The sequence below is a fragment of the Lasiosphaeria miniovina genome, assembly GCF_030549165.1.
Source record: "Lasiosphaeria miniovina strain SMH2392-1A chromosome Unknown B0T26scaffold_6, whole genome shotgun sequence".
NCBI classification, from domain to species: domain Eukaryota; kingdom Fungi; phylum Ascomycota; class Sordariomycetes; order Sordariales; family Lasiosphaeriaceae; genus Lasiosphaeria; species Lasiosphaeria miniovina.
In genome coordinates, this window is record NW_026848225.1 from 3,401,623 (window position 1) to 3,419,400 (window position 17,778).

Sequence of the window (17,778 nt, forward strand, 5' to 3'; positions counted from 1 at the left end):
GCGCCGAGGCGCGCGAGTCCGTCGAGCGCATATACCGCAAGGCCGTAGTTCGAGCACGCCGGGCCGCGGTCAAGACGGGGGCGCCCGGCGCGGAGGAGGGAGAGAAGAACGAGTTTGGCGAGAAATTTGTCGGCGGCGGGCTGGGCTTGGCAGTTGCCAAGATGGACCGCAGCGACCGGGCTAGGTTCGGCAGCTTGCGGCGGCCGCTGATCCTCATGACACGGCCCGAGACGGATCTGTTCTGCCTAGAGCAGGAGGGACTGTGGTGGTGGCACAATCGCGACAGTCTTAGCCTCTTCATTTCTCACCTCTCCGAGAAGAACTGGGACGCCGGCAATCTCAACCACATCGGCCTCAAATGCACCGAGGGTGTCTGGGACCGTCGAGGGCGTCTTGAAGCCCAAGGCCACTACATGGTTCTTCTATTGTCGCTCTTCAGCGGAACCAGCAAAATGCCAGTGCCTGGTGGACACTTTTGGAAGCGATTCTGGTTCATCTACGGGGGCGTCAAGCGGGCAGCGAAAGCCGTCGAGCTGGACTACCGGAACAGGCACGTGTTCCGCATGCAGGGCGGCAACCTCGTCGAGCTCAAAAAAGGCGACGACGGCGAGCATGGCTGGCTGTTCGCGGGCGACGAGGCCGACGGCCGGGCCGATCTGAGGGCCCTTCTGTCTTGTAAGGGCAACGTAGACCGCTTCATCCGCCGCTATGATGGATACGCCGACGAGGCCCCAGATCCACGTGAAATTAAAAATGTCGAAGGCTGGTGGCCGAGGCTGGGCGTTCTTGTGCGCATCCCGGACTCCTTATGAACTCTGACCCTCCGGCATCGGGGCGGTTTTAGATTGGCGTTGTCGAGCTGCTAATTATCTAATTACACGAGCTGCTTTGCGGGCGAGGAAGGGGAGACGGCAAACAAATGAACCGAAAGCACCTTGTACTTACCACGAATTATTACTCAAATAACGGCCTGGCAGGTAACTATTGTGTGCCGATATCTGGAGTATTAACTAGTTCTATTTGTATCCCCTATATTTCCCGGCTGTTGCTTGCTGCCACGGCCTTTCTCGCACTAAATCCCCTCTCCTGAGTCGAAAATCGTGTATAATCCTTCATCTAAGCGCAGTGGTATATCGATATTTTGTTTCGAAAAGAACAAGGAAAGAAATAGACGACCTCCAAACGCCACGCTTCGTATATCCTCTCTCCCCAGTCTCACCCACACAACACACTCCATCCAATCAACGAAACAGCTTCCGCCGCTCAATCTTCTCGCCAATGGCAATAGCCGTCCTGCTCGTGCGGCCGCTGACACGCAGCACCCACAGGCGCAGCGCAGTCGTGACGGCCATGAGGGCCCAGCGGTCGCCGAGAGCGCCCGACGCGCCCGAGCCCCGCAGCTCGAGTGAGAAGGCCTCGCGGAGCGATAGGGCGCCGCTCCAGCCCAGCACCGCGACCGTCTCGCCGTCATGCTCGTCGACGGCACCTTCGGCGAGCCGCACCAGCTTGAACCCGCCGGCGACCTTGGTGGCCTCGCACCCGCTGCCGCTCCTGCCGCGCCAGCTGTCGGCGCAGAAAACCTTGCACCACGCAAACTGCTCGCGGCGGAGCGGCATTGCGGTCTTCTCTCCAGAGCGAGGATATGCAGGAGTCCCGACCTCGACGGCGAAGCGGAACACGACCCCGCCGCCCGCCGTCGTCGACGCGCGCATCAGCTCCGTCACGGGCCCCGCGCCCGCGCCCAGCATTCCGGGCAGCGCTTCCAGGTCAACGACGAGGGCGGCGCTCCTCCCACTCGGACAGCACGGTGGCGAGGGCAGCATCGCGTGCGCCGGCATCAGCACCAGGCTGCTGAGGTTGAAGGTGCACGCGACGGCGGCATCGTCGCCGGCGGCCGCAAGCACAGGACCGGCACCGCCCTGGTGGCGACAGGGTGTGTTGTGCAAGTTGTTGTTGCCGTTTGGTGATTTGGATGCCGATGCATTGTGGTGGCAGCGCCGGCTGTGGCCGTGGCCGTCGCGCAGCAGCAGCCCCGGCCGCGCGCCCAGGGGTGCGCGGCTGCGGCACCCCGACACCATTTCCACCGTGTACAGCACGTCATCCTTGCCACCCGGCCCGCACAGCTTGACCGTCAGCAGGCTCGCGAAGCTGAGCTGGTACACGTAGTAGGCCTTCATGTGCGTCGGGAACGGACGTGGGCGCTGGTTTTGAGCGGCGGGGACAAGGACCGGGAGAGGAGTTGTTGGTGTGTGGAGGGTCGTGGCGTGGTGGAAAGCTAGCAGCGGCTGCTCGTCGTCTTCGGCGTGGTGCATGGCGGCTTTCTCGACGTCCGCCATTGCGGGCTGCTGCGCGTCAATGTCGGCGTCGTTGCTGGGGCGGGGACGGAAACGGGGGTGTAAGCGCCGAAGTAAGATTGTATCAATGCCCGGCTCTCGAGGCGCGAAAACGAAAGATCACTAATTGACTTAGTGAAGGAAACAGGCGCTTTGCAGAGAAAAAGATTCGCAGTTCCCGATGGGTTTTAGTGCACGTCCAGGCCACTGATGTGCCCATAAAAGTTTGGCGTTGGCTCTCTTTTTTCCCTGTCGCGCCGCTTCGTTGGCCAAATTCGCAGCGCGGCGAGGTGTTTCACGGCTCCTTCGCTGCTGACAGCCAGAAAATTGTTGGCTGCGACAGCGGCCCACCCACCAAACCAGTGCCGCCCGCGAGAAGGCCGTTGGAGATGACGGAATTGTTATGTAAAAAAGTCGTCTCTGGGTCAATTGCAATGTCCAACGCATTTTTGGGTTGGCAATTCGGGGTAATTGGCTCCTTTTATTTCAGCCCCTTTATTTTCTTTCATTTTTGGTGGCACCTCCTCGCATCACGCCCGCACAAATGCCCCGCCCGTCAAGTAGTCGCGGCAGCGTTGAAGCGGCTCAATGACCTTGCGAAGCATCTCGTGCCGCCAGCGCTCCGGTAAGGTGCTCCGGTTGCCGCCAAGACACCAGGCCACGGCGTCGGCATAGTCCGGGCCGGCCTCCTCGTTGACTAGCCGCTGCCAGTCGCGCGCCGCCATGATGTCGAAGACGGCGCGCTCCTTATCGTTGCTGCCCGCCGGCCACCGCTTGCGGCACGGCTGCTCGGCGAGTATCTGGCCAAAGCACAGCTCCAGCAGCATGATGCCCAGGTGGTCGAGCGCGTCGGTGAAGCTTGTCGCCGCGCCACCACCAAGATCAATGGCGGCCGCCTGGCCCTCGGTGAGGCTGTGGCTCCTCTGGAACTCGCGGCTGATGTGCGGCTGGTCGAGCAGGAACAGGTTGGGCTTGCGGGCGTCGCCGAGGAAGTGCACGTCGGTGGTGTGGAACGACGTCGCCGGCAGCCATGGCGAGTCTAGCAGCTGCAGGAACGACGATGCCATCGTCAGCGACAGCCCGTACCTCTGCGACCGCGACGGCACCGGGTCCACCTCGCCCCGCAGGATCTGGTCTAGAGATAGCGACCGCACCTCGCTGGCACTGCGACGCGAGATGGTGTGCACGTAATACCGGCAGTCGTCCGACACCACGTACCCGCAATATGACCCTTCAATCCTATCCAGCGACGTGCACAGGCTCGAGATGGGTGGGGCCATTCTCAGGCTCGGGCTGGTCTGCGCGCGGGTGAGCGTGACCGAGGGAGGGGGTCTGCAGTATCGTTGTCAGCGTTCGTCCAAAATAGGTACTTCAGGTGGCCAGAGCTTCAATAAGAGTGGGAGCAGACAAACCTGAGCAGCTCGACACACGTCGCCGATGTCGTGGTGTTGAGCTTGGCCCGGAACGCCGACTTTGTGGGGCGGCTCCGTCTGTGGTCAGGCTTGGAGACGGTGAGGTTCATGTTTTGGTGTTCGAGCATCGTGACGTTCTCTCTCTCACTCGCCTCTGCTGTGCCACTGTCCTGCGATATCCGCGTTTGGTACAGCTCCAGCCTGGACGGGCTGGACAGGCGGGTTGCTGTGAAGATGACCTGAAACTCGTGCTGCTTGGTGGTGCGGTGCTGTAGCAGCAATCTGGCGCCATGGTGCTGACAACTGCAAACCCATGCCAATGCCAGCGCGCGGAAGAGGGTGCGTGCCTGGATCCAGAAGTTGCAGATCGCCGTGTCTATGGCGGTCAGTTGTCCCACGGCCGTTCTCTGCTGCGTCAAGCGCGTGTCCTCGTCGCTGGAGTCGAGCAGCTTCTCGAGCTTGTTGTTGTACTCCTGGAGCTCGCCGAAGAGGCGCCTGCGAACGGCCTCGTTGTTGCTGAACTTGAGCCGGTACAGCTGAAAGACGAGTTTTTCTCTGCTCATGATGGTTTTTGGCCTGCTTGCGCCGGCTGCGGACTTCTGTGACCATTGTGTGAGCCATGTGATCTTTCAACCTGAGTGAGCTAAATAATTAGCATCGGGGCGGTTCTCATGTTTAGCCTTACCGACGTCTTGATCCCGTCCTGGATGGCGGCCGAATCGACAGCAAGCTCTTGGTTGATGTCGGCCATGACGCGTTTGATGCCCTTGATGTACTCAAAGTACAGCTCATACGAGTCGCGGAGGCGCTTTTGGAGGAGTTTGGCAATTGCGTCGTCCCTCCAACTGTCACCGCCTGGTGCTGAAAGTAGTTCGGCGATCTTGTCGTCGTCGGCCACCAGAGGCAGCAGGAGCTGTCTCAGGTGCCGTGTGAAGACGAGCTGGTGGAACTCGAGGTCGTCGCGCCATCTCTTGTACTCAAGCTGGATTTTAAAGAAGACGCCAAGCCTGGTTGCAATCTCGCGGTACTTGTCGAGGGCGGTGATGGCGATGGGGAAGGCTCCGAGCACCAAGCCCGCAACTTCAAAACCCGACATTGCGCCTTGCGCGACCAATTCGTAGGCGAGGTGGGCGCGACCAGGAATGGAAGTCGGGATGGAGATGGGATGACGGGGAAAAGTCGGCAGAGTTGAGTTCGTTCGGACGTTGGGCAAGCGCAATGGGTCGTTTTGGGGACTGGATTGCAGTGGGACACAGCCCCTTCTCCATTCACCTCGCGCAGACCTCATGCAGGCCAGGCCAATCGCACCGCCTCAAACACTGTGATCGGGGGAATGCCGTGCGGGGTAATCAATCTAGAGTGTTCCGCAGCCTGACCTGAGTCCCAGACCTGACCACCTATCTAGGAAGGTCCGAGGGAAGCAACATCCTTTTCTCAACCTGTCGACCTCGTTCTTTCCACTTTCCATCCCGATCGCGGCCAAGCTCAAAGGCCCTCCCTCACCCTCGCCTCGCCGTGGGGGCTGCAGCCGCCATGCCGAGTTTTCCTCCAGGCCTCACCATCTCGGCCAAGAGCCAGCACGTGCGGCAGCGCTTTCACCACTTGATATCCATCCTGAAGGGGAGGGAGCAGCATGGCGTCTCGGTCGTCATCCCCTCGGCTTCCATCACCGACGCTCTCGAGAGGTTCACCCTGTGGGCTGGAAACCTGGGAGCACTGCGGAACCCTCAAGCCAAGATGTCGCTCGATTACCGGCTCAGTGTTGCCAAAGCTGTCGATGTGCGCACGCAAATTCAGCGCCAGTTGGATGAGATGTCCGAGGCAGTAAAGAACCGTAAGCCTCCCTCCACCCTTTGTGATTATCCGACCGCATTGTGGCAATGGTGAAATCCTTACCTTGTAGGCTTATACGAATTTGACTGTAGTGGGAAATATGACATTTGGAGTCGTGCCCAACCGAGACTTGTCGTTTGACGACGACGAGCTTGCCGAATTTGTGCTTGTCGAAGACGTCTCTGTGTCAGGCAGCGAAGCCACCGGAAAGCCGGCTGATGAGGCGAACATGATCCTGGAAATCATCTCTGAATGCATCAAGTCTCTCTTTCGTATTGGCATTGTGGTGCGAAAATCAGCCCCTCGCGACAGATTCCAGAGAGCAATGCAGCTTCCCGGGCTGGCCTTCCCCGCCGACTTTGACATTGACTACGTCAAGCAAAAACACCCCAAGGTTGTCTCGACTGGGTTATCTGGACGGCTTGGCGGCGCCATTGCAAAACGAAGACAGTTCATCAAATACTCCAGGGACCACAAGTCCCGTCTGGGGGCTGAAGATCGCCCCAAGGATGAAAAGGCCGTCGATGTGAATCTGGAACTTCATTCTGTCGCCACCGACCTCTTGTCCAGCAAAGCTACGACATTTGACCCAAGCAAGACTGGCGAGGCCAACTTTGAAGATGAAGGAGAGGAATTCAACGATGCAATGTCCATCAAGAGTGCCTCAACAATAACCGAGGCACTATCTGTCCTGAAGCTGCCTCGCCTGGCCGACCTCGCACCCGACGATGAGCCGTTCGAGTGCCCCGTGTGCTTCACGCTGCAGTCGTTTAAGCATGAGAGGTCGTGGCGATCGCACGCCCTGCGCGACCTCAAGGCATTCGTGTGCACGCTCGGCGGCTCGGATTGTGATGCCGAGTTCTTTGTAGATGCCGAGTCCTGGTTCGAGCACGAGCTGAAGCAGCACAGGGCCCAATACAAATGCGTCCTCTGCAGCCATGGTCCAGTTCCAGCCAAGGCATTGGGGGAACACATCACGTCGGCTCATGGACCGTTTCCGGCAGACCAGCTCGGCATGCTCTTGGAAGCTGGACAGCAAGCCGTCACCAAGTTCAAGGCAAGGGATTGCCCGTTTTGTGACGACTGGGCAAGCGCCCTTGCAAGGAAGACAAATCTAGAGGGAAAGCCGGGGACACCGGCAGAGGAAATATCTGTTACTGCTAGTCGGTTCAAGAGACACGTCGCGGCACATCAGGAGCAGCTGGCTATCTTTGCACTGCCCCGGGCGACTGAAGAACCGGGGTCGTCACGCCAGGGCTCGACTGCCTCTTCTCAGAGCACCGAAGAGTCGGTTCGTGAACAAGAGACGAACAAAGCGAACATAAAGTCTTGGTGGCAAGACATTGAGGCCAATCCGCCACAAGCCGAGCCTTCGCAGCCCGAGCCTGCCATCTCTGCAATACCCGCCCTTCGCCTTCCAACCCCAATCGCCGTCGCGGCATCCGAGCCGGAGCTATCACGTCAGCCTCTGGTCCCTAATATTCCTGCACCAGAACTCGGGCCTCAGCTAGCAGGACAGAGGCCTTTTTCCGTAGTCCCAGTTCCACGTAGGCCGCTAGCCAGGGTCTCAAAAACGGCGCCACCGCCAAAAAGTCCCCAGGGAGTTCCCTACTATGGAATCGACTCAAATCCCATCCCAGCAAGACCCCGTCCACCAGTGAAGTTCTATGAGAAAGCGCCAGAGCTACAAAGTCCCAGGGAGACTTCCTACTATGGGGACGGTCCAACCGTCACTCCGGCAAGCTTGCGTCCTCGGGCTATTACCCAAAACCGACCCACCAGCTACTATGCATCATTACGGCCACCGTCAAATTTGAGATTCTACGCTCAGCAACCACAACCACCCCCACAAACATCACTCGATGAGGATAGTGACTTTCCCAGACAAGTCTACCCAATGCCGCCGAGTTCATATATGCCACCGCCGCCAATAGAGTATTTCTCTATGAGGCCCCTCCAATCGAGGTTTCGAAATGGGCGGCCTACAGGCATGGCTTACTATCCTCCTCCTACTTTCTCCTCGTATGACGATTCTGATGTCAACTTATCTCCCTTATCTCGAAGACCGTCTGCGGCTTCAACCAACACGGACAGTCAAGTAATGCCTCCGCCGCCAAGACCCAGCTCGGCAACAGACTTTCGCTCACTTCCGCTTGATGCTTACGATGAAGTCGATCGCTATGAGTATGATCTTGCCTCTAGACCACAACGGCTGTCCCAAGACCAGCCATCCGGCCTAAGAGTAGCTGTTGGTATGAACGAAGGCGCCAGGACAGCCATGTCGCCCCCGCCCAGGCCGAGTGCGCCAATGGGCTACCGTGACCTGCAAATTCGTCCCCCGCCAGTTCCACCATCTGGTGTGAATGAATATAAACACTACCTGCAGTCCTTACCTTCCTCTAGACGACAGAGGCAGGCCGATGACCTATCAGTAGGGCAGAGTATTGCCCCACGGCCGCGGCCACGGACTACAAGAGACCCTCTACCATCGGTCACCTACCAAGGAAGCGACTTCGTGACTCAAGTCGCTGGGACCGGTACCAGGACACGGCGGTTAGCGATATACTATGGCGACCCAAACCCGTCACTAACCAACCCGGATTCAACTCGGCCGCTGCCACCCCCTCCCCTGACGGCGGACACCCTGCGGAAAGCCGCGAGAGGAGAGAAGGCATCTGATGCCGTCGTCGTTGACGTTCGTAGGGAGGGCCGGCGCAAACCTGTTGGGCCAAAGGAGCGGGAAGAGCACATGAAATGGCTGCGGCAGGAGCAGGAAGAGCACAGGGAGCGGCGGTCGGCCGCAGCAGGAGACAGCGCCGGAACGGCCGCCGACGGCAAGCAACAACGCCGCGTAAGCCCCGCCTCACCAACGCGCAGCTCCGGCAGCCGGGGCGAGGATGACGGCGCCAAAAGCAGGTACACAGCCTACCCCGATCATACGACGCGGGGATCGAGGGCCTGGAACCCCAATGAACACAATAACGACGACGAAGATGTTACCATCCGGATCACGGGAAACACAGTGCTACGGATCGGCGACACGGAGATGAAGGTTACGGACGGCGCCGAGATCAAAATCCCCAACTCGCAATTGTCGCCGGGGATGCAGGCTGGCGGGACGGAGGTAGACACTACCAAGAAGTCTGGCCTGCACGTCGATCCAAGCGACAGCGCCAAGGACCTGCTAATCACCACTAGCGCTCCACAGCTAACGATCTCTGAGACCGCAGGCTCTTACTCCCGCCAATCCCCCGCGTACGACAGAGATTCGATTATTCCCCCTTATCCTGTTTATCCAACTTATCCGACGGAGGGTTATTTTTAATCACAGTTGCGAGACTTGGTGTTTGGGATAAGTTAACTAACCCAGATTTGACCAGGCCCTACATTTGGCCCATGCGCAAGCCACCATGCACTTACACCAAGGGTGATTGACCGATTTTTCTTCATCACACCGCAACTTCCTCAAAACAAGACCAAATTCTTCCATTTCTTGGTTAATCGAGAGCTCAATCAATCCTCTATTTACCATGCCTGAATACGACGAATTGGAGATGCTGACCGCGATGAAGTTTGTGCGAGACGGCGGCAGTGTGCGTCAGGCGGCAGCAAAATATTGTGTGCCGAGGAGTACACTTCGGCACCGGCTGGCCGGCACAAAAGCCCGTTGCATTGCGTTTGAACACATGCAGACTCTAGATAAGCCTGTGGAAGAGCGTTTGACCGAGTGGATCGTCATGCAGGGTGCCCTCGGCCTGCCTCCTACGCATGCGCAGGTTAGGGAATTCGCCCGCCGGCTGGCCCGGGAGCTCGGGAAGCCTGACGAGATCGGGGTGAAGTGGGTGCGGCATTTCATGGCCCGGAACCCGACCATTAGGACCCAGAGAGCACAGCGGATCGACTCGGTGCGCCTCAACGGAGCTACGAAGGCAGCCGTGATGGCCTGGTTCGAATACCTGGCCCTCCCGGTTATTCGGGGCATCAAGCCCGAGCACCGTTGGAATAAAGATGAGACAGGCGTTCTTGAAGGCCAGGGTTCCAACGGCCAGGTCATAGGAAGCTCAGAAAACAAGGTGTTGATGAAGGAACAACCCGGATCTCGCAGCTCGACTACCTTCGTGGAATGTATCTCTGCAACTGGCCAGTCCCTACCTCCTGCGGTCATTATGAAAGGAAAGACCGTTCAACAACAACACTACCCAGAAAAGCTCAAATGCTTCGTTGGTTGGCACTTCACAAGCCAGGAAAAAGGCTGGATTGACGATGCAAGGGCATTGGAATGGCTTCAGAAGGTCTTCATTCCTAGGACCCGGCCAGCCAACGGAGAAAAACGACTACTTATTATTGACGGCCACGGCAGTCATACCACCGATGATTATATGTGATCATGCTTCCAAAACAACATCTACCTTCTTTATTTATCTCCACACGCTTCTCATGTTCTTCAACCTCTCGATTTGACTGTCTTCTCAGTCCTGAAGAGGGCATACAGGAAGGAGCTCAATAGCAGGCCGACGTTATCGCACAGCACGGTTCTAGGGCGCCGGCTTATGTTGCTTTGTTATTTCAAAGCCCGGAAAACCGCATTTCAGCCCAGCAACTGCAAGGCAGGTTGGCATGCCGCCGGGTTGTGGCCTGTCAACAAGCAAAAGCCCCTGCGAAGCAAGTTGTTGCTAGAAAACAGGAACCAAGGCACCACAAATATAGCTTCATAGGCCCTGGAGGAAGCCAGGTCATTAGCTTACCTGCAGCAACAGGTATATGATAAATACGGCGTCTGGAAGACTCCTCAAAAGGTCACGGAGCTCACGGTCTCCCTGGCGAAATTGAACATACATTCGGCGGCTCGCCGCACTCGCCGTACGCTATTCAGGAAGATCGAAAAGGCATTCAACATCAAGGACTTCGAATTGGCTAAGCTACGACGTGAGAATGAAGCTCTCAAGGCCGAAATTGAGAACAAGAAAGGCAGCAAGAAGAAGAAGGTCCAATTGAGCCCGAATTCCAAGTTTGCTACGATTGAGGACATTCGCAAGGCACAGAGGGCAGCTGGGCGCGATATTGACAGTTCAGACGAACCAGAGGGCTCGGAAGATGAAGGAGAAGACGAAAGTTGCATTGTAATTAGTTGATTTGACCTTTTCTATAGCTTCAAATGTCATGCGTTGCGTTGTGTAAGTGCGGGCGGCGCCCGGGCCAAAAGTGGGGCCTGGCCAAATCTGGGTAAGCTAACTTAATAGATAGAAATGTAGGGCATACCTTGCCTAATATAGATTGTTCCTTGCCCCCCCGAAACCCCAAGTCCCGTGTATATTTATTTCACTAGCCGAAAATTAACTTCATATTCTCGCTATAAATCGAATCAAACTTTACGTTAAATACAGCGGGAATAAAAATTAGCTATCAATTAACTGAACTTTATGTCCTTTATTTACTATAGCTTGTGGAGTGTTTTCCATTACTTTTTATTCGCTTGTTACTGACTTGTAGAATGTGAGTTGGCTTATCATTCTAGAGAAGGAAGGAAAGAGAGGTAGGACCTAAATAAAAGTCTCGTATGCGCATGAGAGATATCATGTGTACAAACGCACGGACAACTATATCTCGTCGGAATGGTGTCTCGTGTGAGGGCCTGGTCCTCCAGGCCTCCCAGACGCTCTGACTAATCAGACGCCAGTTGGGTGGATCCACCCGACCAGCCAGAGCCCCACCTTGAGACGCCCTGGAAGAATCTCGCGAGGGGAGGCTTTTGAGCTTCTTTTCCCTTTTCCCTTTAGTTTAGAATCTTCGTCTATAGCGCCCAATAGAGGAGTTCCGCCCTCATTCCAAGCCGGCCGTGACATCTCGCTTGGAATCTCACACCTCGTCGCATCTCGGTACAGGTCTCGGTTTCATGGCCTTGCTGATTGCACGCAGCGCCCGATATATTAGCAATCGGGCTGGTAATGCAGAGAACTGGAAAGATTTTTAGCTGTAGGTTTTATTTTATTTTTTATCTCCCCTGTCTTGGGATATGTAGGGATATGTAGATATGTGACTTGATAATGTAGCTCAAAAGTAGCTCAAAAGTGGGCGACACATGAGGTCCACGACGGAGAGATACAAGGGCAGTCAGTCATTGTCGCGATACGGGGCATAGCCAAGAGAGGCGGCGGAGTGGCCTGCTTACCTGCGTGTACTTTTCCTTCGCCAGGCCTTGTTAATCAACGTGGAGGAGTTCATTGGCGCGGGTGGGCAGCGTCGTCGCTGGTTTCCCGGGGAGCAGGACTCGCGGTTTAGTGGTAGCCAACGGCGAATTATCTAATTACACCTTGTCACACTCATCCATTTTAGATAGGCTAAATACTACCGTAGAGCTTTTACTATTACAATGGATAGATACCTTAGAGTTTGAAGACATGTTCTTAAAGAGGTCGTGAAGCGGTGAAAAGGCGCTACAACATAACAACAACAAACATAACACTAAGATGGGCTGCAGACGAGCTGCAGACAAGCCTTACAGAGTACATGTACAGGAACCCATAACCGGGCAGCCAATATAAGAAAAAAGGAATTACTGCGTACAATTTACTGCGTACACTGGTCTGGGGATATCAATTCATGGTAAAAGACGTGATTTCTAAAGAATGGCTAGAAAAAGAAGTCAAAGAGCGATGCCGGCCCTCTAATGGTATGAGGTAATTAGGCAGGGCGAGAAGAAAAAGGAAAAAGAGTGCACTAGATTACATTGGGTAAGGGTGTAAACAGCCCCCTTATTACCTGGCCCTTGAAGCCCTAAGTAATTATATTAACGTTTAATTGTCAGTCGGATAAGCGGGTTCTAGCCATATGAGCTACGGAAATGCCTGGTCTGAGCCAAGTGCTTCAAGGAAGCGCCTTTCAAATGACGGAAAAGGCGTTAAGGACGGCTTGCCGTTCACGTATGTACGCTTGGGGAAGGGACATCTAGGGCAAGAAGCACTCGAGGGCAAGAAGCAAGAAGCAGTGACTTGAATGGTAATGACGCTACTCGTACCTGCCTGCCCAAAGATTGCCACGCGTAAATACCACGAGACGAGACAAAACTGACAAGCCTCTCGCGCGTCCCCATCTTCGTGATCTTTTTCTCTCTTTAGCAGACCAGCATATTCACTAACATTGTAACTATGTAGAAAAGAGACCATCCACACCGCCACCACCACCCTACGCCACCACGTCGCTCCCACGATCCGCGCCAGAGAGCCCAGTGCCAAGCTGCCACCAACCAGCCGATTGGCCGCCCGATGACGACGACCACGATGTGGTCACCACCCCTCCGGCCGCCGAATGCTAGCTGCCCAGAGCAGCCAGGAGCGATTTTAGCCACCCTCGAGCGGCATAACGACATGAGCCTGACTGGCCCTGAAAGAGCGGCACAATGAGACAAAGCTGGGCATGAAAGAGCGGCATCACCAGGAATCGCTGCCCGTGCTTGGGGAATCTCGGATCCTGACATGCCTGTGCTGATGTCTCTAACGAAACCCTAAATATTGACTAGCGGGGGGCTTTCCAAGATTTGAAAGGCCTTAATACTCTACGAGCTCGCTCTGAAGGTTTCTCGCCGAGGGAGGTAAAATCCGTCAGAACCCCTGTTTTAGAATCTTAGAGGCTTATCTCTTCACCAAAAAGACACATTACCCCGAGGTTTTCCCCAGCCGGTTTATTTGCTGGGCTATAATATTTATTTTCCCCAGGTATTCCGTACCACGCTAATAAATATTCGGGGATTGAATTATTTGGCACACAACAAACCTGACGGGGCACGGCTACCGATTCGTCCGGCCCCCTCAGCTCGGGGGCCGCGCTGCCTGCAGTGCTGACATGGCAGCAAGATGATCCGGAGCGCGAGGTGCGCCACTGTCGCATCGACCTGTCCTTGCTTTCTTTTCGTGCCCAATCGCACACCCCATAGACCAATTTGCCACAGCGCTGCGGCCGGCCGGCCTTATTGTCAAGGTAAGTTCGACCGCGGACCGTTGCATTGGTCGTCGGCCGGGTCATCCTCTCCTTGCCAGCTGCCAGTTAGCTGCTTCTGATCTGGTACGACTAGCAGGCTAGTTCTAGACTTGGTCGGCGAATTCCCGAAGGGGTGGTATTGGTTGTGTGAGAGGCCGGAAGTAATGTCTATATAGCGTATGAAGGACCCCGAGGGAATTTCCCGGCCTGTCAGACTGCTAGTCCACGCCCTCCCGAGACAAGACGCTACAACCCGCGTTCACAACCCCTCGGAAATTTGACTCGACAAAAAAATGCAGTTGTCCAAGCTCCTCGTCGTGGTCCTCCACGCCTCCGCCTCCGCTGCCATCTGGTGCGGCTACACCGCGCCCGTGAGCTCCCCTTCACACATATATCCACTGGGGACTTGGGAGCTGACGATCTTCGTTAATTACTTGCCAGGGCGGCGGCGCGGCCAACGGCGTCTGCCAGCGCGAGTGCAAGGGCGGGTCTTCGTCGCTGAACTGTGTCGACAGCTACGTGAGCCACCCACCACATGCCGATGGGGATCCTTGTCTGAAACTGATTGATGTCTCGATTTGCAGTGCCAGGTGACGAACGTCTGCAAGTGCATCTGCCATTATTGAGGATCTTGAGAGGGTCCGTTATAGGACGGGACGTCGCCATCCTGGGATAGGACGCCGTCACCACGAGATAGGACAACGATGACATTAGCTTACTGGGCCCCTAGAGACCGCTAGACAATATACTTGTTATATCCTGTACTTTTTAACCTCCAGAATGTCTAGATAATTAGTATAGCACAACTGACGACGGTGCAGCTGTCACTGTTTGCATTAACCAAGGAGAAGAACCAACACAGCAAGACCCCCAACGATACACGCCACGAAGCCTAAACAACAAAGCACCGCCAGCTTACCGTGGACCATCATCCGGTACATCTTCCATCTGGTGGAGGTTACCGGGAAGTGGGGAAAAGAGACTTTAACAATACTTTTCGTACCCAAACTTTAGATCATCGAGTGGCGTCAAGGTTCGACACAGCCTCGGTAATGCTTGTAACCTCTGCGGCTGACACTCGCTTCATTAAGGAGCCGGTGCGGCTACAAAAGAGAACAAGTTCCTGCGAGTAATTTTTGAAGTCTCTTCAAGCCTCGACCTGGATCTCAACCTCCACCACACACAGAATACATAGACGCGGACCAGGCACGGGCTAGTCCGTTGAGGGATTTGAACCCCTTAAACAAAGCTCACCGCAGCACAGGTCGCACATCCAGCCCCAAAATGTCTTCTTCGGTCTGTACGGCTAGCATATTTAACACTTCAATGCTGTTGAATACTATCAACCAGATAAACACGAACAACAGACGAGCAGCGGCATATAGACAACCAGTACCAATTAACAGACAAGCAGCAGAGAACTCAGCGAGCAAAAACAGGGCGAGGAACCACAAGCAGAACAAAAATGACACTACACATGGTATTAACGCGAACCGACGGCGACCACCCAAAGCTGGGCGGCAGGCCACCAAAAGTGCTCCGACTACCACGCACGACAGGCCTGACGGCCAGCGCGGGAATCGGTGGTTGGGAGCCAAGTTTGACGAGTGGTACATGCCGCCTGTCGCGGAAAACCCGGCGTCGAGAGCACGATCCCGGCGCGCTCCCACAGTCTCAGAATACCGCCACACCGAGCATGGAGGCCCCGTCGACTTTGTTGCTGCCGCTCAGCACAACCTCGCCTACAGGCGCATGTACCACTTGCCAGAGTCTGTACTGATCGCCGTGATACGACTTCTCGATGCCGTCAGCTTTGAATGTCTCCGCCGCACCGCGCGGCGATTTCTACGCCTCGTTTATGTCTGCCGCGGCGCGGTCATGGCAGGCTTCTATCCCTGGCCCGTGTCCAAGCCACTGGACCTCGCCCGACGCCAGGATCTCCTGTACATCCTGGCTAGGGACGCATACTGCGCCGACTGCCGTGCGGCTCGCTGGGCACGGAACTGGAGAGCCCGGGTCTTAGCAACCACTAGGGCGTATCTGCACTGCTCGGCCTGCCGCTGTGAACACCCGGCGTGTTTCTTCACGCCTCAACAACGCACAGCTTGCCGGGCGCGACGGACCTGCGTTGGCAAGACAGGCTACGTCCGACTGTGCACCCACGAGACGGTCTCGTGGTTTCAGCTGCAGGCCGTGGCCCAGAAGAACGAGCCCAACACCACCGTATCATATGTCCTCGCTCAGTGCAGAGACAAATCCCGCGCGCGCCCCTGTCGTCAGCCATGGACATCTTCATTCTCGGCCGCCAACTGGATGCCGGCAAAGCATCCCGCGCAGCCCACGCTCTCGGTAGAGATCGACCCAAGCAAGCGCACACTCACACTCGTCCTCGCCTGGAGCCCGCACTTGGAACTCAGGCGCCCCGGCGGCCCTGCACTCACACCGCGGACGCTGAACGAACGCCTGGCCAGCCTCCGCGAACAGCAATCCCGCTTCACCTGCCCCGAGACCACGCCCGGGCTCAAGGTCGAGCGGCGGCTCTTCGACCCCAACGGATGCGACTGTCTGCGGTTCCCCGGTCTCGGCCAGCTCGGCAGAGCCTGGACGCGCTCCCCCGTGGCTGCCAAGTACAAGAGAGTCATGGCCTCCCGCCCCGACTCGGCCGGCTGTCTCTTGGACTAGTCTAGCACCGTCACGCGTCTTGCGGCTCTGGTGGGCGCGCAGCAGCAGCAGCAGACTGACAAGTCGACCCGCTGCCGCCGCTTAGAAACAGCATTGGCTGCTCAACATGCCGCGCGAGTGCGATCCCTGCACAGCCGCTACGATAGCAGCGTGACCGCTTTGCCCTGGTACGAAAAAAGAAATATCCCCTCTCCCTGGCATTGCTGCCAAGTTTGCTAAACAAAACACCGTGGTCTTTCAATATCATGCAGCCGACGAGGTGGCGAGTGTCTGCAGCTCAACTACTGCACACGAGTGCAGCTCAGAGAGGGGTCCAACGTCAAGCTCGCGCGCTTGACGTGGGCCTGGTTCATGGCCATCGACCCGGAGTCGTATCGCATTACGGAGGACATGGACGGCTTCGGCGTCTACTGGTGTCGCGACAAGGCGTGCCGAAACTTTTGGCAGTACACGCAGTCGCGGCTAAGGCCCTTCTTTTCCGAGCACGACTGCTCGCGTGCGTGTCCAGAAGGCAGGCACTAATAACAGGCTTTTTCTTCCTATTTTTCGAAGTATGATAGGTAGGAACTGGAGACGCAATTAAAGAGAGAAATGCACGAGGACATGATGCAACTGTTGCGGCTTGGGGGTGTTAGGTAGGGCTGGCCAGTCTATGGCTGTGTCTGGGAAATGAGGCGAAGATAACGGAACTAATCCCTGAGGCTGCTCAGGACAACAATTATTAGGACCTTAACGGCCAAGCACGAAGCTAATGTCGTAAAAATATTATTCGGCCAAGAAGAAAAAGAAAAACAAAGCGAAAATAAAAAATACCCTCTTTACTCTTCTGTCCAAGTATGCCCATGCCGGGGCATAAGTCCGGCACGGGCCTCCTCCATCGCCTCGGTCTCAGAGAACCGGGAACTGGTCGAGACAACGCGAGAGCCCGAAGGCGAGGGTAAAGGAGGGAGAACCCCGAGGTTGACAGCCGGCAAAGCACCGGGCAAAGGGGCCGACAGCAAGACTTCCGGGCTTGTAATGGGGCCTGGGGCGGACGAGGCGGCCGTGGAGGGCGAGCGAGTCAAGAGAGACTCCGCGGCTGAGGAGGCCAGGGAATTGGGCGGGGTGGGCGGGGCGGCCGTGGAGGGCGAGGGAGCTAAGAGAGACTCTACGGCTGAGGAGGCCAGGGAATTAGGCGGGGCGGGGGGGACGGCGGCGACGATGTTGGCCAACGGGAGAGGCTGCCGACGCTGGCGGTCTCGAGGCCGGTACCACTCAAGAAAGGTCAGAATGAGGGCAAGGGTTGCAATGGCCAGTATGGCCCACTCCACGCTGTTGGGCTCCGAGATTCCCCGAAGCTCGACCAGCTTCTCATGGTGGTGCCGCTCTTCCATGCAACTCCCGCTCTTTCAGGGCCAGGTTTCGCTCTCCCTGGGCCAACTTCCGCTCTTCCAGGGCCAGGTTTACATCATTATGCCGCTCAAGGGCGGCTAAAAACGCTTCCGGCTGCTCTGGATAGTATCGGGCGGCGAGAGGAGGAGGTGTGGTGACCACATCGTGGTCGT

At 56.5% G+C, this 17,778-nt stretch overlaps 5 protein-coding genes across 5 annotated transcripts; 3 read left to right on the top strand and 2 right to left on the bottom strand.

Annotated features, from left to right (window-relative positions):
* Positions 1-95: 95 nt before the first annotated feature.
* Positions 96-968, top strand: B0T26DRAFT_723727 (uncharacterized protein). Its single transcript, XM_060442639.1, has one exon. It carries the CDS (start codon positions 162-164, stop codon positions 810-812), a length of 651 nt encoding a protein of 216 aa, XP_060293293.1. The 5' UTR covers positions 96-161; the 3' UTR covers positions 813-968.
* Positions 969-1,241: 273 nt separating this feature from the next.
* Positions 1,242-2,336, bottom strand: B0T26DRAFT_679325 (uncharacterized protein; the record flags this gene model as incomplete). Its single annotated transcript, XM_060440345.1, has 1 exon — positions 1,242-2,336. One exon carries the CDS (start codon positions 2,334-2,336, stop codon positions 1,242-1,244), a length of 1,095 nt encoding a protein of 364 aa, XP_060293294.1.
* Positions 2,337-2,863: 527 nt separating this feature from the next.
* On the bottom strand, positions 2,864-4,841 carry B0T26DRAFT_755112 (uncharacterized protein; the record flags this gene model as incomplete). Its single annotated transcript, XM_060445908.1, has 3 exons — positions 2,864-3,665; positions 3,746-4,344; positions 4,431-4,841. The coding sequence occupies 3 exons, from the start codon at positions 4,839-4,841 to the stop codon at positions 2,864-2,866; spliced, it is 1,812 nt and encodes a 603-aa protein (XP_060293295.1).
* Positions 4,842-5,278: 437 nt separating this feature from the next.
* B0T26DRAFT_679327 (uncharacterized protein) lies at positions 5,279-8,903 on the top strand (the record flags this gene model as incomplete). The annotated part of the gene is made up of 2 exons (XM_060440346.1): positions 5,279-5,579; positions 5,671-8,903. The coding sequence occupies 2 exons, from the start codon at positions 5,279-5,281 to the stop codon at positions 8,901-8,903; spliced, it is 3,534 nt and encodes a 1,177-aa protein (XP_060293296.1).
* Positions 8,904-14,836: 5,933 nt separating this feature from the next.
* On the top strand, positions 14,837-17,707 carry B0T26DRAFT_679328 (uncharacterized protein; the record flags this gene model as incomplete). Its single annotated transcript, XM_060440347.1, has 5 exons — positions 14,837-14,848; positions 14,903-16,189; positions 16,235-16,401; positions 16,486-16,730; positions 17,070-17,707. The coding sequence occupies 5 exons, from the start codon at positions 14,837-14,839 to the stop codon at positions 17,705-17,707; spliced, it is 2,349 nt and encodes a 782-aa protein (XP_060293297.1).
* Positions 17,708-17,778: the final 71 nt, after the last annotated feature.